The 23,360-nt window shown below is 34.1% G+C and overlaps 2 protein-coding genes and 1 long non-coding RNA gene across 5 annotated transcripts in view; 2 read left to right on the forward strand and 1 right to left on the reverse strand.

The window, feature by feature from the left end:
• Window positions 1-10,811, forward strand: part of VPS37A (VPS37A subunit of ESCRT-I) — a 34,428-nt gene extending 23,617 nt beyond the window's left edge. For 2 of the 3 annotated variants that reach the window (XM_074329723.1, XM_019737957.2), the window contains exons 6-12: window positions 139-209; window positions 3,264-3,391; window positions 3,472-3,530; window positions 3,604-3,672; window positions 7,357-7,500; window positions 8,513-8,593; window positions 10,205-10,811. In XM_074329723.1, coding sequence (XP_074185824.1) covers window positions 139-209; window positions 3,264-3,391; window positions 3,472-3,530; window positions 3,604-3,672; window positions 7,357-7,500; window positions 8,513-8,593 — 552 coding nt within the window. In that variant the 3' untranslated portion in view covers window positions 10,205-10,811. The remainder of the gene's footprint in view (window positions 1-138; window positions 210-3,263; window positions 3,392-3,471; window positions 3,531-3,603; window positions 3,673-7,356; window positions 7,501-8,512; window positions 8,594-10,204) is intronic. The other variant, XM_019737956.2, reaches the window with a different exon arrangement.
• A 1,800-nt stretch (window positions 10,812-12,611) lies between these two features.
• Window positions 12,612-19,603, forward strand: LOC109450548 (uncharacterized). Its single transcript, XR_002137861.2, has 2 exons — window positions 12,612-13,324; window positions 16,154-19,603. It is a non-coding gene; the product is annotated as an uncharacterized LOC109450548 (long non-coding RNA).
• The window catches only part of MTMR7 (myotubularin related protein 7), a 92,719-nt gene continuing 87,050 nt past the window's right edge, over window positions 17,692-23,360 (reverse strand). The window contains exons 12-14 of the mRNA XM_019737955.2: window positions 22,220-22,360; window positions 20,929-21,055; window positions 17,692-18,782 (exon numbers count right to left, since the gene is read on the reverse strand). Of these exons, the coding sequence (XP_019593514.2) occupies window positions 18,420-18,782; window positions 20,929-21,055; window positions 22,220-22,360 (631 nt within the window). The 3' untranslated portion in view covers window positions 17,692-18,419. The remainder of the gene's footprint in view (window positions 18,783-20,928; window positions 21,056-22,219; window positions 22,361-23,360) is intronic.

A 23,360-nucleotide genomic window follows, 5' to 3' on the forward strand; every position in this document is an offset into this window, starting at 1 on the left:
GACAGTATAAACTACGAAGATAAAGATATGATAATGAAAACAGTTACGTGATATAGTACATTAAAAATTACTTTTATAAGAAAAAAGGAGCAGTCAAAAAGATAGCTGAAATTTCATACCATTTCAAACTCTTTTTAGATAAGCCAAAATGGTTTTGGTTACAAGATGCCAGATGTCCCTGATGCATTCCCAGAACTCTCAGAACTAAGGTAAAAAACTTGGAGAATAACGTTGGTATTGTCTGTTTTATTTGTAATTGCAAACCAGATCATCATTTTCATATCCATATTAAACAAAATATTCTTTAAATCTTCACTACTCCGAAATTGTGCTTGTCTTGTGGGGAAGTTTTATAAATCTAAATTAGTTTCATGTCGTGTAGATTCTGTTTATTGAGTGACTAGTATGTACCCAGGGATTCTTGTAGATGCTGGGAATGATACAATAATTACCAGGATAACAATGTTCTTTCTCTTGTGTGGCTTATAGTCTGGTGAAAATTATTTCTGAATATATCTCTGGAGATTTCAAAATACACGGTGGACTATTTTAGACCTTTTCATTGTTCCGTTAGTAGACAGAAGTTTGTACATAGAGAAATAGATTAAAGTTTTCATGAAGTAATATAGCAAGGTAGTTTTACAGAGCCAAATTGTATTCAAATTTATAGGAAATATGTTTGTAATATTCAAGTTTAAGGTACCATTTTTCGTAGAACACTGTTCTTTTTAGGTGCTCCTTGAAAAAAAACAAACATGTTTTGTGGCCACTCAACTTTGTGCATTGCATCCTTTATACCCGATTGAAAGTTTCCAATACTCATAAAGCTGTTATTACTAAGCCTACTGAATGTAATTTAAAAACATTTTTAGGTTGTTTTTTTTTTGTCTTTAGAATATATGCAACCATGATGTACAACCAAAAAAATACTCATGAGAAATCTTATAGTTAACAAAATAAAAATTTAGCTTTATTTGACCCAGTGTTTTACAATCATTTTTAGGAAATAGTGATTTATTATTTTCTTCTAATAATAATTAATGTGGTTTACAATATACCACATACATGTTAAGAGTTTATATGCATTGTAATGCTTGCAACAACCTCATGACGTTGGTTCTATTATTTATTTCCATGTTGTAAAGGATTCTTCTTTTTCTTCCTTTCTTTTAAAAAAAATTACTATGAAAATATCAAAAATGAAAAAAGGTGAACTTCTTTATCTTGCTTCATATACCCTTCCAGCTTTCTTTTTGGAAAGTATGGGTATGGGTCAGGATTATTTTAAACCAAATCCCAAATATTACATCATTTCACCCCTAAGTTCTTCACTAAATTTCTCCATCAGGTAAGGACTTTTTCTTTACCATAACCCCAATCCACATCATCATACCTAACAAAATTAATGATAATTCTCTAATATTATCTCATTTCCCCAAGGTCTTAATGTTTTTGTTGGTAGTTTATGTGAATCAGGATTCAAAACAAGGTCTTACTATTGCATTTGAAAACTGTATCTCTGATGTTTCTTTTGTGCACCATTTCTCCCCACCTTTATTAACATATATGCATATATACACATATACATATTCCTACACACATACATATACATACATATATACATACACACATACAAGTATATACATAAACACATATATAATACATGTAAATTATGCACATGTATTATTACATATTTATTGAAGAAATAAGTTATTTGTCCTAAAGAATTTCCCATATTCTGTTTTTACCTGATTGCATTCTTGTGGTACCATTGAAGATATTCCTCTGTTTCCCATATTTCCTTCTACTGGTGGCTACATCTAGAGTTTTAATGAGATTTAGGTTCAATTTTATCAAATCATTGCCTTGTACACCTTAAACTTACCCAATGTTATATATCAATGATATCTCAGTAAAGCTGAAAAAGATTTTGGTTTAAATCTTTTGGCAATACTTACATTATTTAGGGCAAACTTCTCATTATAATCACATAAGGCAGCAGTGGTGTCCTATTTTTAATGACATTAAGATCGAAACATGTTGAAATACCTGAAATCATTTATTTCATTAAGGATTGCAAATGTGATTTCCTACTGCCAGAATTAGCCAGAATTCTATGATGAACTTTTCTAAATGAACTATTTAGTTTTATTGAAATATATACAGAAAAGGCAAGATAAGTGCTTGATTTTTTTTTTCTCTTTATCAATTTTCAAAATCATGAGTTGATGCATAGGCAATCTCCAAAAGGTTCTGTTTGTATTTTGTAGTTGTTTTTGTATTAAGAATGCAAACATTTAAAAAATATATATATCTGATTTGTTCAGTGCATTGGAGTCATTATTCTTTTTGATGCTTAAACAGTCGTATCTTTAGTCAATAAGAAACTCTTCGAGTTGGCCTCTATATCGTTTCTGTCCAAACAAAGATACCATGGATTTATCATGAACATTTCTTTCCCCTTTCTCTGAAAGCTGTTGTTTTGCTAAATAACGATTCCATTATTATTATTATTGTTATTATTACTACTAGTATTATTGAATGTAGGATAAGATATTGTTCATTTGGAAGTTTTTTGTTTGTTTTTTACACTTCTTTTGTTGTTAGTCTATATCACACCAGATAGAATAGCCAAATACTATTTTTTAAAATCTCTTCAAATAATACTTTTCTGAGTGATAATGTAACTTAAGAAAAACAGGTTCATTTATTTCCATTTGCTTTGAATTTTAGAAACTGCTTTTTTCTTTAGTTTTGTTTTTTTAATCATATAATACTTTTATGTGGATCTGCAAGCAAAACTAAAAGATATGTTCAGGAAGGTTTAGCTTCCATCCCTATTCTATCCATCCAGTTGTCTTTTTCATCCTATGAATATTGATTTTGCTTTTGATTTAGCCTTCTGTGCTTATACACATACACTCATGCATATCTTTTATTATGACAGCCACATACCTATTAGCTAAGTAGGCACAGAGGTTAAAATTGGGAGGTTGTGGTGGCTGTTCGTGAACCCTCGTCTTCATAGTCCTATAGTGATTTGACTCAACATTCAGACTACTTTATGTTCCATTGTAGTTGATGTTTTATTTGCTTTTAAGGTTATACTTTGCCTTCTTGTATGTATACATATAAAAATAGTTACTTCAAAAATTATTTAGAACCCTATCAGCTGAATAAAACTGAAAAATCGTGAATACTTACAATGGACAAAAACTAGATTACTGATATTCATTAACATATTTTTTCTGTTGTGTTTCTAGTGTGTCACAACTGACAGATATGAATGAACAAGAGGAGATATTACTAGACCAGTTTCTTACATTGCCTCAACTAAAACAAATTATTACTGACAAGGATGACTTAGTAAAAAATATTGAGGATCTAGCAAGTATGTCTTTCCTTACTTCTTAAATTTCCTAAGAAAAATGTGATCTTTACCTAGAAATAAACCAGAAATTTATCTTACAGGAAAAAATCTCCTTTTGGAGCCCAGCTTGGAAGCCAAAAGGCAAACTGTTTTAGATAAGGTGAGTTATCATTTTGAAGAAATCCATATAATTTAAAATTACAATAAAACACCATTTTAATTTTCTCTTCTAGTATGAATTACTTACTCAAATGAAATCTACTTTTGAAAAGAAGATGCAAAGGCAGCATGAACTTAGTGAGGTAAGATTGTGTAGTTCTTTTCCTTTACCTTAGAATTTTTAATCTTAATGTGCGTGAGCCACATTCTTAATTTCATTATTGTATCAGAAAGCATTTATTAGGTGTCTGACTTTATAAGGCATGATACCTTTAAATGCAGATGAACAGCTCTCAGTTATTAAGGCATTATAAGTCATTTGTGCTCATGTAAGAGTATATTTAGTTTCAAAACAAAAATATTAAAAATTCCATATATAACTTTTCTGGGACAGTTATTGTAAAGCCAGTTTAACTCTTGCAATAAAATCTAACAACACAAAACTTTAACATTTATACTCACTTGTAAGCTTATGTGTAGATACCTTAAATGAAAAGTGAGCAAATTGAAAAACATATAAAAAATATAAAGTATAATTCACCACAAATAATAGATTTTATGCTCGAAATCTAGTTATATAAAAAAAATCAAAAGCATTTTATAAAAGTCAACTCATATTTTTGAAAGAAATAAATCTTTAAAAATGAAAAGAGAATAGAAGATATAATCTTTATATTTCATATTAGTAACCAGCATCATAATTAACAATATTCTATTTCCTTTAAAATCAGGAATTCAGAAAGTTAAAGCCAATGTGATAAAACATAAGGTAGAAATGAAACAACAGGATAAAAATGGTAAAAGAGAATATAAATTTATAATGATTTCAGATATGTTCATCCTTTAGAATAAAAGAAATGAGAATAATAGTTAACATTGAGCAATTATGTGTTTTACATTACACTAGGCCATTTATATATGTTGCTCATTATTTTCTCAAAATCCTCTGAGGTATGTCTTACTATTTTTCTGTTTTATAGATGAGCAAACTGAGGCACATGAATATTAAATAAGTATTATCAGAGTCAGGAGTCAAATTTAAGCAGTCCTCCCTCTTAACTAGAAAATCTAAGAGAATCAACTGAACTACTCTTAGATGCACATAAGAGTATAGTAAATGCTGAAGAAACTTTTCACAATAATCAATATCATTCTTTATACAAACTCTTAGTAAATTAAGATAGAAATAAATTCCTTAATTTGATGAAAAAATAGCTAGAAACTAAAAGCAAACAGCACACTTAATGACTAAACATTTCCAGCATACCATTAATGTTAGGAATAAGAGAGTGATCCCCTAGTATCACTGCTATTTAACATTGCTTGGGAGGTTCTCGCCACTGTAACAAGACAGGAAAAAGAAACGGTATAATGTAAAAGAAAAGATGAAACAGTTGTTAATAAAAAACAAACAAACAAGTAAAAATCCTAGCAAATTGAGAAAGTTATCCCCTCGATTGCAACAACTGCAAGTGCAAAATGAAGTAGAGAAAAAAAAACTCATTTACAATAGCAACAAAATTATAAAATACTTAGAACTGAACCCAGTGAAGTAAGGTAGAAAACTTTACTGAATGACAAAAGAAGACCTGAGTAAATGGAGCAACATAGAATATTCATGGGCTGAAAGATATAGTATTACAATTTCATTCTTCCCAAAATAACTTAAAATTTTAATATATTTCCAATCAAAATCCCAAGAGTATTTTTTTTTTACTTTGACAGATTTATGCTCAAGTTCTTTCGAAAGACTAAATGGGTAAAAGTAGTCAGAAGAGCTTGAACAAAAAGAAACAATGAAGATGACCTCCATTTCCCAGTAACAAAATATACTGTAAAATCACATTATTTAAACAATAATTTTATAGGAAGAGAAAAATAATTCTATGGAACAGACCATGCAGTTGAGAAACAGACTCATTTATGTGAGTAATTAGTTAGAAAAAACTGAGGATTTAAACAAATTACATAATTGGTACTCCATTTAGAAATAAAAAGATGTTTATATCATACCATACACAGAAAGATTTAAATAGAAACCATAAAGTTATGAAAGGCAACTGTCTTTTAGGATTTTTTTTCTTTTTTTAAGATTATGGTGGGAAAATCCATTCTAAGCATGATATGATAGAAGTGTAAAAAAAAATTGATACATGTAAATTTAAAACCTGTATGTCCTGAAAATCATAAAATCATAAAATCAAAAGTGAAGAAAAGGGAACAAATATATGTAGCATATATGACAAATATTAATAATGCCAGTGGTTCATAAAGAGCCCTTACAAGTAGGCAAAGGAAAGAACTAGAAACCCACAAAAGGAGAACTATGAACATCCAATAAATATTTGGATGTAACAGTTATTCTGTCCCCCTGGACCACTTATATAAGAATTGCTTGAAGTGCTTCTTGAAATCCTTAAAAACACCTTGATTCCTAGACTCTTCTCTAGATGTGCTCACTCAGAATCTCTGCAGATAATGGATCTTCTATACCCTGAAGTCTGAAACCACTTCATTAGACTGTTGGTGCCATGAGTGCAGGATCCTCTTCTGTTTTGTTTTCCCAGTGTACTCATACCCAGTACTTGGTCTAGTGGTTGGCACATAGTAGATACTCAATAAATATTTAATGACTAAGTAAATTGAAACATTTGAAAAGATACTCAACCTAATAATAATAATAATACTAAAAAAAGAGCAGAATTACATCATCTGTGTGAGCCAAACTTGTAAAGATAGATAACCACCGTTGGCAAGGGTGATAAGAAAATGGTGCATTCCTATACATTTCTGTGTGTGATGTATGACAGTGAGATACCATCTAACACCCACTAGGATGACTATTATTAAAAATAGCTTTAGTTCCTACGTTTAGTTCTTTGATCCACTTTGAGTTAATTTTTGTATGTGAGGTAAGGGTTCAGCTTCATTCTGCATGTGGTTATCCAGTTTTCCCATCACTGGTTGTAGAAGACTGTTCTTTCCCCCTTTGAATAGTCTTGGCACACATTTTAAAAATATTTGACCATATATGTGAAGGTATATTTCTAAGCTCGCTATTCCTTTTATGTATATGTCTCTTCTTATTGCCAGTACCACACTGTTTTGATTACTGTAGCTGTGTAGTAAGTTTTGAAATCAGTATGAAACCTCCAATTTTGTTTCTTCTATTTCAAGATTGTTTTGGCTATTTGGGATCTCTTGGGATTACATATGAATTTTAAGATGGGTTTTTCTATTTCTGCAAAAAAAGCCATGGAGATTTTGATAGGGATTTAATTAACTCTGTAGATCATTTTTGGTAGTTTTCTTAACAATATTAAGTCTTTTAATCTATGAACATGGGATGTCTTTCCCCTTATTTATGTCTTCAGTTTCTTGCATTGTTTTGTTGTTTTCAGTGTACAAGTCTTTCACCTCTTTGGTTAAATTTAGTCCTGTCACTTTTGTCATATTCTGTTCATTACAAGCAAGTCCTTAGGTCCAGCCCACACACAAGGGGAGAGGGATTACACAAAAAGCAGGAATACCAGGCGGTAGAGGGTGCCTAGCACAGTGATCTGATTCCTGAATCCCCAGGAGAGGACAATGATTTGCCCAGTTGCTCTCATGTAATAGTTTGTAGCCAATGGATTGCTTTCTTTTGTGTTAGGTATCCACCCCTATTTCCAAAAGCTGAGGACCTGGGTGGTAGCAGATTTCCTCAAAAAAAGGCTATGTAAGGCGTACCATGAATTGCTTCTCCCTACCTCTGCCTCATTTTCTTTCTCTCTAAGGAGTTTTTCTGAGCATTATAAACTAATACAGTACTTGATTTTCTTTTTCAGAGCTGTAGTGCGAGTGCCCTACAGGCAAGATTGAAAGTAGCTGCACATGAAGCTGAGGAAGAATCTGATAATATTGCTGAAGATTTTTTGGAGGGAAAAACTGAAATAGATGATTTTCTCAGTAGCTTCATGGAAAAGAGAACAGTATGTAAATACTCTTCCGTTGAGTACAAGTGACAGCTAATATCAAATAAAGTATATTCATAAGTAAAAGAATGCTAACACATTACTGAACTGAAGTTCCTCACAGGCCATGAGAGGAAACTAAAGAGCCTCTATGCGAGTGATAGCAACATGCTACTATCACTTTAAACCTGCTTGTTGTGAGTACACAAGCAGGTAAATCAAATACCAGTTCTGTTTCAGAAATTAATGTATCATTCTTTAGTAAAGTTAGTAAATCAGAGTAAGTCTAGTCTTAATGGTTATAATACACTCCTGAATAACCTGTTTCACAAGTTATTTTAAAAGAGACTAGTGTATAGCATTAAATTTTGTTGTATATTAAGAACATTCTGGAATAGTTATATTTCTATTTAAAGAAAAATACAACATCTGCTTAGTAGTTTCCCCTTTGATAGATTCCTAAGTGTTTAATTTCTCTGAAACATCACGTTTTAAATATAACTTTTTGTTACTAAACTTTGTAAAGCATATGGGATATATACCCTGTTAAGGAAGGTGAGGTAGATTTTATTATCTGCATTTTCCACGGGAGAAAAAACTTCAATTTTCCTTGAAGTTCAAGCATATGAATGACTATGTGTGCTAGCACTAGTAGGGCATTGAGTTTTCATCTGTTGTTCTTTGGGACTGTATTACTATACCTTCTAGATTTTGTTAATTAAGCTTCCTGGTTAACAATGGTAGAATTTATTTTCATATTTTAAAAACACAGATATTTGATATTACATAATCAGAAGCGATATAAAGGATCAGAGTTATTTTTACATTTTGGAAGTTTACAGGTAAAGGTTGTCTTCCAAACAAAGTTAATCTTTATTTTTTTTGATTTATAAATTCTGAACTGCCTTGAACATTCAAAACTTAAATAGCATCAACAGATTAAAAGAATCTTACTTAGAAGTCTGTCATAATGTAGGAGGTAGTGGTCAAATTGTTGGAGTAGTGACTGGTATTTTAAATTATCTCCTAGATTTGCCACTGTAGAAGAGCCAAGGAAGAGAAACTTCAGCAGGTGATAACAGCGCACAGCCAGTTTCCTGCTCCACTGTAGGTAAATTGTACTCCAAAAGGATTCAGTCTTAAGGCTAGTGCATGGCTATTCTTTCACTGAAGTGTGCTTACCAGTGCCTGCCCAGCTGCTTTAAGCGCTGTCATCACAGCTGTTGTGATGTATCACACAGAATAGCTTGCATTATATATTAAGCATAATGTATGTAATACATAAGCATATAGCCAATAGAAATCTTCTGGATATTTTCTCAGTATGATGTTGGTTTAAATGTTCTTGTGAACATTTGATAACTGCTTATGTATTGTTGTAAACTATAATTAGTTCCTTTCTCTTAGCTGGTGTGTGGAGTATACCATGCCACTTAGTTGACATTTTTCTCAGTAGTCTCCTTTGTCATTTCTTCCTTTAAGATGAACTTCCAGTCTGTCTCTTTTCCGTCTCACACCCATATTATTCCAATAATTTTTTGGCCAGTCAGTCCCCTGACTTTAGGGTTTCTCCTTCCTGCACACCACTGACAGAATAATGTCTCTAAAATATCCCCCTGGGATACAATTTCTCTGTTCTAGAACATATAGTGAGCCCCTAGCAGTGACAGTATCAATGTCAAATTTCTCTTCTGGTTTTCAGCCTTCTATAATCTGACACACTGTATTTGAGATCATCCATTTTAATTTTCCATTTTTCCCTTGTGTTGTCTCACATGTCATACTCTTTTTTTTCTACACCATGTCTTTGTTCATGCTTTTACCTGATCTCAAGACACCCTTCCTTTTCCTCTCCATCTATCAGGTTCAGGGAATGATGTGTTTGCAAGAACTGCTTCCCACCCCAAGTTTAAGTGACAGCCATGTTACTGGATAATGCTGGGGTACGTTATAAAGCCAAATACAAGCCGGTACAGCTCAGTCACCTGAGCGAAAATAGGACTGGAAGCCATAATAACCAAAGCAGCTCCTCTTTCTCATACCCTTTTCAAGGCTGATCGTTTCTCATTTCTGCATCTCTGTTCTTTTCTGTCTCTCGCTCTCAAGTGCTTTCTCACTTGCTCTTCAGAGAGCCTTTCTTTGCTACACTTGCACATACTTCAATCATTGCTGCTCACAGGCCTGATCATACGACAGTTCACAAGCAGCCAGTGGAGACTGATAAGGGTATCACTACAAATCTTTGAGAAAGAGACTGGCCCGGGATGGGTGGTGTCCATCCTGACCTCAGCAGTTTGGCCTAGAGATTGGTGTCTGGTCGTCCTCTGCCCACTTGACTGGGCAGAAGGAGTGGACTTTGAGAAAGGACTACGGGAGGTTCCATGAAAGGGGGATCCGGCTCCAGGGAGAGAAATGACAGGCAGTGCTCATCTCCAGTTCATCTACCCTTTCTCTCAGTCTAGTTGTCCTTCACCTAGTGCCAACATTGAATTGTTTTATATCTTGGTTTTTAATATCAAGTGTGCATTTCTCACAGCTTGAGAAGAAAGTGAGCACTGAGTAATTGCTTATTTATATGAACATGCTAGAATTCTTTCCCTATTTTTCCTCTGTGGTCAAGTTATCTTTATAGGTAAATCTTAATGGGAAGAGAATGTAAAGCTTTGAAAATTTATCATCTTAAATCAAATCTTAAGTTTTTTAAATTTTCTTTTCTTTCCAGATTTTCCTGAAAACATGAACTGCCAAGAGAGGAATGGGACACAAAACTAAGCACATTTATACTTATGATTTGCATATTGGCATTTCATCACAGTAGCTGAATTTATAGATACACTATATATAGATTGTGTACAGAACTGAAACTGATTTTGTACAGATTAGAATGAATGCTATGATCTTGGCTTTGAGAAATTTTTCTGTACTATTTGCACTAAAAATGTTTATTTATTATTGATAAATTCTATCATATTTAAGTTCTACTATTCCTCTCTTATTGATTAAATACCTATGCATGTAATTTTAGCTAGTTTTAATGTTTTATAAAATTAACTTCATTTAAATTTGTATTTTTAATTTGAAACTGCCTCATTTCTTTATCAAGAATGGTTTCGTTTAGATTTTTTCCTCAACCTTTTTTGAAAAATTACTGTTTTCCACTATAGAAAGACTCTTATTTCTCCTCTTTCTTTCTGGATGATCAAATTTTCAAAAACATTTTGTTTTAAATATTCCTAGTGTCAGGAAACACCAAACCTGCCAATGTGCCATCTCAAGAAAGTAACTTTTAATATGTACAATAAATCAAAAGAATAAATCAGCTGCTCTTATATATTGTTGTTTTGTTTTTTAAATGAAAGGTGCATTTAAGAAGCAATACAGGTAAATAAATATTTTACCTATTAGAAAAAAATTGCCTTTCACTTAAACTAGGCCAACATAAACATTCATGCTAATTTTTTTATGTAAGTATCTTATGGTTGGAGAAGGATTTGCTCTCTAAATTACTAATGTTAAAGACAATCTGTTAATAAATAGTAAATCTAGACATAAAAACGTCGATAAAATTTTCTGACCTGTGAGTTAATCTTTCATAAGAGAAAAAGCTATAGTAATTAAAAATTAATATTTAATTATTAGGAAGTTGAGTTTTTAATTTAATTTAATTTTCTCTTTAACTTGTACCATGTTCAGCAGTTTGCTTTTTTTCCATGTTGCAGAATACATTTTATGGATAGCTGTAAAAGTTAATCCAAGAGAAAATCTTGATCTCTATAACCTGAGGCTTGGTAAGGCAGTATCTACATCACAAAACAACCTAATGTATATTTTTGTTTAAACTTCATTGCAATATGATTGTCATTCTAAATACCAGCTTACAGTATATTTTTGCCCTTTCGTCATTCTTCTGTTTACTTATGTTTTTTGCAATAGAGCTTTAGGAAAAAGAAAATTATTTTCCTAGACTTGAAATACAGCTTAATACTTAGTCTATGTTTATGGAAGGGCAAGTATCCACATGGACTATGAAGATGTAGTTTGAATAAAGAAATTGTTCTTTATTAATCACCTGTCTTCCTGGCCCTGTGCTAAGGGCATGCTGTTTAATCTTCAAAATGACCAGACGAGGAAGGTATGATTATTCCAGATTTACACATAACTGAGGTAAGTGTTTCAAATTTGTCTCTGGATATTCAGAAACCTTTCCATACTACACTGGCCAGCAGAGCTTCAGTTCTCCCAGCAATCACTGCAGTGGCAGTGGAGAACATAATGGTCCCAGTCTTTTGAAAATAATTGGGCAGCTTTCTTGGAAACCACGCAGAGCCCAGAACAAGACACCAGGAGACCACAGCCATTCTAAAATGATATTAATTCATTTGACTTAATTTTATTAAGCACCCACTAAGAATGAGGGATTGTGGAAATGCTATACAACTGTAAGTCAAACATGGTTTAAGTGTTTAGGTTCTTACCTTACTCCACTAAAAACAAAAACCAAAAAACATAATAAATTTCTTCTACATAACCCAAAAATAATTCATCTCAATGTTTTTTTAAACTTGAACTGTCCCAGTTTCCTTCTATACCAGTTAACATAGCTTGGTTTCTCCTTCCAAAATTAATTTATTAGATAACTTCCTTACAATTCAGTCATTAAAAAGAGTTTGGTCATCATTATATGCAGTGAACAGACAAAATAGTTTAGATACAGGTTATGTAAGTCATCCAGGATGGAAAAAAAATCTATTTGAATGTCTGTGAATTTTTTGTTCTGTTATTGCAACAGAAATTAACTGACATTCTTTTTTGCCATTTTATGGCTATATTATTTTCTTCTTAAAATTGGCCATATTGGAAAAGCAGTGCCAGAGGAGGGGAAAAATGCCTGCTAAAGCAGAGATTTTTTATTGTACTTTAATATATAATAAAAGACTAAATAGAAATTAGAATGGTAGAGTTTAGGAGTTATTAGATTATTAAGAGTAGGGGATTGTCATGGGTAGAAATGTAAAGGTTATCTCAAAATAGAAGAAAGTTTTCTAAATAAATGAGATACATACTAAAGATATGTTTCAAAGGTGGAGTATATTTTTAGGAATAAACTGAAATTTATATTGGAATAAAAATTGAACACGGCACCTTGAGCTGAGCTGAAAAAAAATAAATAAATAAAGTGTGATCTTAAAAAAAAAAAACGTTCCTTTGTTGATTGCTGAATCATGATCAAAATTCTTACATACTTCATATTAAATTTTCCAGAATGTCACTAAATAATAAGTCATGTGAGCTCTAAATATTACTAGTTAGAAAGTAATCTGCCTTGAGTCAGATTTACATTTGTTTATTCCCTATGCTTTAAACCAACAGCCTGAAATAAAACATTTCCTGATTGATGTTTGATTTAAAACAAATACGTGCTATTAGAGATTGTAGTCTTATTGAATTGGCCATGTTCTTTCAAGGCCCTGTGAAAGCACACTAAAGTTTAAGAAGCAATAAATATTACCTTTTACATAAATTTCAGTGTTAGGTTAACTTTTAATAAGCAGTCTAAATGAACATGTGAATATTACGTCAGGTAAGATGTTTGGGGAGGCTGAAAAAAGTTTGTGTCTAAGATGAAAAATACCACATTAAACAATTAAAATTTAAAATATCAAATATACTATTTTCAAAATAAATGCATAGTTCTGTTAGGTATATTTACTGTGTCTTTTTTTTAAATTGTATTATTTACTTTTTTGTAGATGTATGCTGTCAAATGGAATAAATTAAAGTCGTGTCTTCAGTATTAGGCAAAGAAGTTTCTAAGAGTTGGTAACTACAAGAATGGCATGAAGTGAGTGATGCTATAAAAATGCAAAAGCCATTACAACTATATCCTAAGTATTTCTCATTAACAAGTTATTCCCTATAATATATTGCAGAAAAAAATAAACATTCCTTGTACTTAATTTGGAACTGCTCAGAAGATAGAGGATGCTCAAATTCTGTATTCTAAAAGGATTACACTTGCTTTACATTAACAGAGTACTATTATATTACAATTTTCTAACATTACAGTTGTTCCATTTTTAAGTATGGTTAACATAATTACAATTATACTGTATTATTTCATTTATATATACTGCTACACTCCCTCCGAATCTTTCATACTAAAAATTTCATCAATGTAGCTTTCTTGCCCTTTCTCCTTTTGTTTTACAGTTTTATTGAGATATAATTGACATACATCACTGTGTAGGTTTAAGGTAAACAGCATAATGGTTTGACTTCCATGTATTGTGAAATGAGTACTACAGTAAGTTTAGTTAGCGTCTGTCATCTTATAGATCAATAAAAACAGGAAAAAAAATAGTTTGCCATGTGTTGAGAATTCTTAGGATTTATTCTGTTAACTTTCATATATATCATATAATAAATAGTGTTAACTATAGTTATGTTACTGTACATTACATCCCTAGTACTTACCTTATAACTGGAAGTTTGTACCTTTTGACCACCTTTTTCAAGCTTGCCCTTCTCCCATTTCCCACCTCTGCTAACCACAAATCTGATTTTTCTATAAATTTGGATTTGTTTGTTTTTTTCTTTAGATTCCACATATAAGTGAGATCATACAGTATTTGTCTTTCTCTGTCTGACTTATTTCACTTAGCATAATGCCCTCAAGGTCCATCCATGTCACAAATGGCAGCATTTCCTCATTTTTTATGTCTGAATAATATTTTGTGTGTGTGTGTGTGTGTGTGTGTGTGTTCATCTGTGTGAATGGACACTTACATTGTTTCCATGTCTTGGTTACTGTAAATAATGCAATGAACATGGGGTGCAGATACATTGTTGAATTTGTTTTTGTTTCCTTTGGATATATTCCCAGAAGTGGAATTGCTGGATCATATGGTAGTCCTAATTTTAATTTTTTGAGCTATTTTTCATATGAATGCGGGCCTTTTCTGTATCTTTTTTGGAAAACGTCTCTTCAGGTCTTTTGACCATTTTTTAAATTAGATTATTATTTTTTTTTTTGCTATTGAATAGTACAGTTTTTTCCATATACTCTATTAAGGATATTAACCTTATAAGTTATTCCCATTCTGTAGGTTGTCTTTTCACTTTGTTGTCTTTTGTTATGCAGAAGCTTTTCAGTTTAATGTAGTCCCACTTGTTTATTTTTGCTTTTGTTGTCATATCCAAAAAAATCATTGCCAAGACTCATGTGAAGGATCTTTTTTCCTATATTTTCACGTCAGTATCATACTGTTTTGATTACTATAGCTTTATAGTAAAGCTTAAAATCAGGAAATGTGATGCCTCCTGCTTTGTTTCTCTTTCTCCGCGGATTGCTTTGGCTATTCTGAGTCTCTTGTGGTTCCACATAAATTTTAGATTTCAACTTCTGAAAGAAGAAAAAAACAAATGCCATTGGGATCTTGATATGTATTGCATTGAATCTATAGATGTCTTTTGGTAGTATTGATATTTTAACAATGTTATTTCTTCTGTTAACACAGGATACCTTTCCATTTATTTATGTCTTCAATTTTTTTTGTCAATGTATTATAGTTTTCAGAGTTGAGATCTTTCATACCCTTGGTTGAGTTTATTGCTGTGTATTTATTTCTTTTTTAGATAATTCATTGTTAGTGTATAACAGTGCTACCGATTTTTGTATGTTAAATTTTATATCCTGCATCTTGACTGAATTTTTTTTTAGCTGTAACAGTTTTTTGGTTCAGTCTTCAGGGTTTTCTCTATATAAAATTATGTCATCTGCAAATAGAGACAATTTTACTTCTTTCCAAATCTGGTGCCTTTTATTTCTTTTACCTGCATGAATGATCTGTGAAGAATTCTAGTACTAAATCGAATACGAGTGGTGAGAATGGGCACCCTTGTTTTGTTTCTGATCTTAGAGGAAAAGCTTTCACCCTTTCACCATTGATAAGCTGTGGGCTTATAATATATGGCCTTTATATGTTGAAGTATGTCCCTCTACACCTAATTTTTTAAGAGTTTTTACTGTGAGCGGATGTTGAATTTTTTCAAATGCTTTTTCTGCATCTTTGAGAAGACATTTTTTTCTTTCATTCTATTAATGTGATGATTCACATTTATTAATTTACATACATTGAACCATCCTTGCATCCCAGGTATAAATCCCACTTGATCATGGTGAATGATATTTTTAATGTGCTGCTGAATTGTGTCTGCACTAAATTTTATTGAGAATTTTTGCATCTATATTCATCAGGGATCTTGGTCTGTAGTTTTCTGATAGTTTTTTTTTCTGTCTTTGGTATCAGGGTGAGGTCTCATAAAATGAAAGTGGGAGTGATCTTCCTCTTTGATTTTTTTTTTTTTGAAAGACTTTGACAAGGATTGGTGTTAATTTTTCATTATATGTTTGGTAAAAATTCACCAGTGAAGACATCTAGCTTATCTTCATTTGACATTTTTGACTACTGATTCAATCTCCTTACTATTAATTGGTTTATTTAGATTTTCTATTTATTCCTCATTTAGTCATGGTAGTTTGGATGTTTCCAAGAATTTTTCCATTTCTTCTAGGTGGCCCAGGTTGTTGATATGTAATTGTTCATAATGTCCTCTTATGGTTCTTTGTATTTCTGTGGTATCATTTGTAATGTCTTCTTTTTCATTCCAGGAATGCTCTTTGTTGTGGCCTTGACTCAAGCTAACCTTGCCCCAAGATCCCTGGCCAAACTGGGCCACTTGCTCAGCTCTGAGAGCGATCAGCTCTGCCTGCCTACCTCCTGGCTCACGAGTTTCTGGGTAACATAGCTTGCAGGTGTTCTCGCCTGCCCTTCTGGTCAGTTGGAGTTGGGGGCCACGTCTGCAGAAGGTGGGGCTATATTTCTGGCCCCTGCCTGGGCAAGACTGGGAGGGGCCATTTTGGGTAACTCCTAAATTTTCCCAAACAGGATTTCTGGTCAGGAAGGGCCAGGAGCCTCACTCTGCAGCAAGTAGGGGTATGGCTCAGCTCTTCCACCTGGGCATACATAGACCAGGCTCCAGGGCCAGCAGAACTCCACCGTTGAGAACCCGAACTAGGCAGATCTGCACTCTGCCGAATTCCCCGGTAAGACTGTGCCTCTCCCCTGACTGCAGATGAGCAGAGTTGCTGGTTGGGACTCCTATTTGGGCCCTGAAGGTAGGAATTCAGTCCTTCAGGGCCTGAGTGCTGGTCACCAGAAGCCCCTCTCATTTCTCCATCTCCATTAGATGCCCAGTGATGGAGCCACACATTCCCCTTTGATTCCTATGGGGCAGAACCAGAGTAGGGGCTCCCACAGAGCCACCCACCCTGCTGGGATACTGGCTGTCACCTGTGGGCACTTGCTGCCCACTGGAGGGCCTGTAGGCTCTGGGGAGACCTCCTGGCACAGGGCTGTGCCAGACTGGGGAGAACCCATGCAGTCAGCGTCCAGCCACTGCTCTTCCCCATGTGATGTAGTCCTGTGGTCCTTGGTCTCTGTGGTGCAGGGGCTGCCTCAGCCTTGCTCTCAAGTTCTGGGATTCCCTCATTGTATCCTGTCCTTAAATAGTTGTTAGTTGTTCTTGTGAAGGGGAGCAGAGTCAGGACTGACCTATGGCTCCATCTTAGTGACGTCACTCTTCTCCCCTTTCTCTTTATTTTGTCCCCATTTGGGCAAAATTTAATATGCTATTTAAAATTTTTCACATATTAAAAATGTTGATATAGATCGTACCTAATAATTGAAAATCATACCGTGTGAATGTTATTTATCTCCTTGCAAACATGGCAATTTTTCTCCACTAAGTTTCTTCAGATCAAAACTTCAGTTCACCCAGTAAAGTCTCATTTTTTTAAAATCAGTAGACAGGAATGATTCTGCTTCAAAAGTGCATTTTAGCAAAACAAAATCTTTTCAGAACAGAACAAATTTAGCAGTCAGTGGTCATCAGATGTTACTGTTATTTAAACCATATTAACCAGTTATAATTTCTAAAATGATAGATGACAAAATTTATTCCACTGATTAAATAGAAATGACAACCAAATTCTCTAGGATTCTCCCTCATTGAAATTCCTACTAATTTTACATTGTTATACTTCAGGGACCAGGCTGGTGGTTAGCCTCCATTGTCTTAGTAATGTAGCCTCTGGAATAGTGATAAAAGGTTGTTAATAAAAAACCTTCATATTTCAGAACCAGAGAGTAAATGTTGCTTCTACTTTATTAGATAGTAGACCTGTGTCGGAGAAAAAGTGAGTTATAAGTTTTAGCATTTTTTAAATGGTGACAAATAAGAGATTCCAGAAAAAGAGAGCAAAATTATAACAATTCAAAATATATTATCCAAGGAAAAGTTAAAGTGTTCATTAAACCTGAAAGATAAACTTAAGCAATTACAAAGCTCTTCAATTACAGAAATATAACTATTAACCAAAAAAGGGTGCATCTCAACAATGTGCTTTGTTATTAGAAACGTTGGTAACAGAGTCAGAAGATGACATCGAACGTTTTAGAAAACAAATATGCATCAGGAAATGAAATCGGGAAGGACTGCAGATGCTAGCACATGTGAAGGAAAGGGGTCAGGGCTAGCCGATGCATGCTGTGACAGGGAAGATTTGTATTGATAAGTGTGGGTGATGCGAGAGGGCATTGCTCTGCAGTGAAGAAAACTGTCATAGTCTAGAATGATTTTCAAAATGGGCAATTTCCTTAATACATATTTGTAAAAGAAATGGCTACTTTCTGTTCTTCAGCATCTAAAGAAACTAAGAGTTGGGCTTTCCCTCCCCTTTTCATTGCTACACTTTATAATTCGCAGTGGCACACACCATTTCTTCAGTTATTTTTTTAATCTTAAATTGCACTGTTCCCTTATTTTTGGAAAGTGTTTCTTGTGTGTTCTTTGTTTAGGAACTCCAAAGGGAAGCTTCAGGCCGTGAGAAACACGGCTTCGTCGGAATCCCGGTCCTTGCCGCTGTCTTCGCTTGGGGCACACTCTCCACCACTGGGAGACCGACAGCTCAAATCCTCCACCCCGGACTCTTGATCGCTGTTGGCAGACAGGTCTGGATCTGAGCTTTTCAAATTGTCTTGTGTTAGAATCAAAGCAGAGTCTTCATCACCTTGTGAAGGGCTCCTGGATGGAAAGGATTTTATATTCCCACAGTAATCCTGGGGCGTGTTGGCTGCGCTGTTGTCTGAGGTAGAAAACCCTGAGTGTTTGCTGGGTTCACTTGGCTTACTCTTCACTTTAGTGTGATTTAACTGGACTTTTTGGATTTTTTCCAGCCTCTAAAAAAGAAATAATCATTACAGGGAAAAGTCATAAATAATTTATCTGTTTTACATATGCATGTCTTTAGTATTCATTACCTTCCAGCTAGGTGTAATGTTAAGAGCATGGGATTTAAATGGACTTGGGTTCAAAGGTAGACTTTATGACATTGAACAAAACAATTAGACTCTGTGAGGCTTGGTTTCTTTATCTCTAATATAAGGATGGTAATACCTGCCTTAGCATAGGTTTTCTGTAAAATGCAAAGACAATAACATAGGTAAATTACCTGGCATCCGTACTCATTCTTTCTATACCTATGTGATTTTCATCCTATGAGCTCAGAATACCTGTTAAAGAATCAGGAATAAGGGGTCCCCTAATTTTAAAAATTGAGATATAAATCACTTACCATAAAACTCACCCTTTTAAAGTATACAATTTACTGGGTTTTAGTATAGTCACAAGATTATGCAACCATTTACCACTATCTAATTCCAAATTATTTCCCTCATCCCCAAAGAATACCCCATACCTATTAGCAGTCACTCCCTATTCCCCTGCCCCAAAGCCCCTGCAGAACCACTTATCTACTTTCTATCTTGATGGATTTGCCTAGTCTGGATTTTTCTATATAAGCAGAATCATATAACATGGCCTTTTGTGTCTGGCTTCTTTCTTTTAACTTATGTTCTCAGGGTTCATCCACATTGTATTAGCACTTCATTCTTTTTTCTGGCTTAATAAATATTCCATTGTATGAATATCCACATTTTGTTTATCCATTGATCAGATGATGGGTATTTGGGTTGTTTAAAATACATTTTATCAGATTTCATCCTTTGGTGTCAGTGCGTGTGTGTGTTATTTCATATTATGTACAAAAGCACTGCTGGGCAGTATGAGGAACAGACAAATACAGATCTAGCCTTAAGGAGCTTTGAGCAGAGAGGCAGAGCTCATGTCAGAGGTAAAAATGATTTCAGAGGGCAGGGTGGTACAATTAGAGGGAGAAATCAGGGTAACGTTCAGGGAGGAAGCAGCATTTTAACAGGACTCTGAAGGAATGAAACTTGCTGGATACGCTGGTGAGGGTTAGAGCATTTCTGGCAAGATAGACAGTGGGAAGGAAAGCACAAAGGTAGCAAGGTGTCTGGTGTGTACAAGAAGCAGAGAACAGATAAATTTGAACAAGGGGAATAGTGGAGAACAAAGTTTAAAAGGTACATTAGACTGGATTGTGGAAAAATCTCACATGCCAGGCTAAGGAATTTTGTGTTTGTTATAAGGAAAAAAGGGCAAAAGGTTTTTAATTAGGGTACTTTTAGATATCCTAAGTATTTTTTTGTTGTTGTTCGTATTAGGTTGGTGCAAAAGTAATTGTGGTTTAAAAGGTTAAAAATAATTGCTAAAACCACAATTACTTTTGCACCAACCTAATAGTATTTTAACAAAAAGAATACTGGAATAGATTAATAGAATCCTAAGCTTTTCATAAAGCTTGGATATCTTTAGAAAAGTAAATAAAACTGGCCCAGTGATGACATGAGTGGACTTTGAATGACAAAGCTTTTACCACAGCTCCAGAATTCTAAAAACCTAGTCTGTACCTTATATAAGTTGTATATGTTTGTAATTCAAGGTCTCTCAGCCGTGGTGGCAAGTCAGTTATGGCACTCTAAAGATTCTCCATCAGAATCGCTAGGCTTAGACAGAGGCCAGGCAGGCATCAGGAGTTTTCATATCATTATATAATTATTAAAAGTGGAGAATAGATTTTACAAGTACATATACCTGATGTTGTTTTTTTCACTTTGAATCCAATTATTTTCGTGAATTCTCCAGAAAGAATTCATTTTAGTACTCTCATCAGTAACACACACACAACCCTGACGCATTATAGGAACAAACAACTAGTTCAGCAAACCATGGAAGTGAGCCACAGGCCAGATGTCTGAAGTGTATTAAGTGCTGCTTAGGTTTGGGCTCTGGTTTTCTGGGTGTTCACCTGATGGGGTTGTGTCTCAGGTTATCCACTGGCTAAAAATACAAAATGGTTCTGCTGCTACATTTCACATATCCTGAGTCATGAGGCTTTCATGGAGCAGTGATCATCCAGGAATAAGCACAGAAAATATATGAACAAGAGCAAGTGTGTCTTACTTCTTCTAGGGCTTCCAGTTCCTCCTCCAGCTGCTGGGTTTCCTCCTTCACTGCCATGAGGTAGTCTGTAACTGACTGTCGGGGCTGCAGTCCCTTTTCAAAGCGGTTATACATTCCACTCCAAAACCTGCAGAGGAAGGCAGAGCTTTATACCACTGCATCACACTCTGTTAATTCACATTCTCCAGTCTGCTAAGGTATGTTTAACACCACAGTTCTACCAATAACCAAATGCAAATTACAGGCTCAAAAAAGCCACTAACTTAAGGTAACAATTTCATGTTGATATTTTCTTCCTGAGTCAGTAAACTTCTTTTGGGGAGAGTAAATTCATCAATTTGTATATATGGTACTCAATTAGAAGGCCTACAATTTTCTAAGACAGGTTGAAGTACCTTTTTTTTTTTCTTTTGGGGGGGAGAGGTTAAGAAAATGGCTCTTAGTTTTGAAGTAAACTTGGAAAATTAGTGATTAACATTTAGAATCTTTCAGCTGCCAAGGGAGTCTTTTAAATTTGAGGCTTTTAGCTTGTTTTGATCACAACCACCAAAGTAATAAATCTTTTTTTTAGCCTACACAATAAAGCATAATGGAATACAAATGGGAATAAGTAGTATTACGTTAGGGATAGCCGTAGAGCCACTCTTTACTTAGAAAAGTACTCTGAAGGCAGACTCAGTGTCATTCATTATTTTCTCCACACTGCCTAGAACAGGGCCAGATCCTCAATGATTTATTTGCTGACTGCCTATTAAGCACCAATTAGTTGCACTACAGTTGACTGCTCTCAAAACTGCTGTTTTACACAAAACATGTAGAATCTGTTGGATGCTACGCTGCTCTCCCCGTCCCAATATCATTTATTTCCACAGGGATATAGTTCCACTAGGACTTGATCAGCAGAGAAAGAAGGTAAGTTGTGTCATGATCACTATCTAAACTTGTGATTCCACATTTAACTTATAAGGTACTTGGTTTATTCAGTCCATCTTTTCTTCCTTCGATTCTCCATCCCTCTCTCTTTTTTTTTTTGCTTTTAAATAAATTTTTAAGATATCATTATTACAAAACATCAATTTCTCAAGATAATTCTGTTTAGGCGGAAAGAAGAGGGAGAAGAGACAATGGCAAAAATACCAGGTCAGATATTTAAGCATCCTCCTTTGATGTGTTTTATGTCCAAAAAAAACCTTGAATCTCAGTGTTTCATATGCTTTAGCCTCCAAATATTAAACAGTGGCAGAGTCTCAGTTCAGAACCCTCCCTAGTAAGGTCCTAGAAATTTACATACTTGTACATGAAGTTGCATGGCGTTGTGGCGAGATGTAGGGTTCCCCTGGTCTGACTGTGATCAGCTCTGAATAGAGGATTCAGGTAGTCGGCCCGATTCTTCCACAGGTGAGCCCATAAAGAATACGTTCTTTCTTGAATTCTGTTATTTAGAAAAAAAAAGAAGAAGCTTGACAATGACCTATCTTGGTTCTTATAAGTAGTTGAATACACTGGAAAGAGACCAGTAATTGTTGTCTGAACATCACAAATCCCTGTTTTATAGCAGGGAAATTTACAATCTCTATGTCTTCATGGTACAGCAGAACACTGCAAAAATCTCAACTCTGCTGCCTGTACTGGCCTGGTCAAAATGTTTCAATTCTTCTGCTCTGAGTGTAAAATAAAACTGCTGTGTAAATTTTGGGTTGTTTTCCCCCAAGTAGTCATTGAACTTTTATCATTTGCCAGGTACTACTTAAATGTTTCACAAATTTTCTCTCATTTAATCCTCACTGAATTCCTGTGAGACATGTCTATTTTACAAATGAGGAAACTGAGGCTTAGAGAGATAAGTAGTTTCCCAAAGTCATATAGCTAGTGAGTGGAATAGCTGGGCGTCAAACCCAAACAGAGACCATTAAGTTGGCTAGTCTATCACAACATACCACAAATCTAGGAAAACAGGTGAGCTTAAAGGCTACACTCCACTACTTTTAAATCATTACCATGTATCAGGAATCACACTTGAAGTTCCTTGGAGAAAATATTAACTAGAATCCACTAGAAGAAGTCTTTCTTTCTATTCATACAACATAAAACTAGCGGAGTCTATTTTAACTGGTCATTTCCAAAATTAAATCTGATACTGTGTAGACCACAGTTAATCATTTTAATTTATGAAAATTTCAAAACTTTTCTCATTTGCTGTTCATAAATCACTTTGCAGTTTAAGTTTTTGACTTCATAATTTATTTTAAAGTTCACACTTCATGTACTTTTTCCCTCTGGATAAACGCAATGCAGTTTTAGTCTGAATAAAAGAATGACTTGAGTTTCAACTTTGCTTTCCAGGTTATATTTGCAATTTTTATTATGAAAATATATCCACCAAAGATGTCTAACTTTTTAAATACAAAAATCACTTTCTTGAGTCAAAGAAC

Source organism: Rhinolophus sinicus, linkage group LG04 (assembly GCF_036562045.2).
Source record: "Rhinolophus sinicus isolate RSC01 linkage group LG04, ASM3656204v1, whole genome shotgun sequence".
Classification (NCBI taxonomy): domain Eukaryota; kingdom Metazoa; phylum Chordata; class Mammalia; order Chiroptera; family Rhinolophidae; genus Rhinolophus; species Rhinolophus sinicus.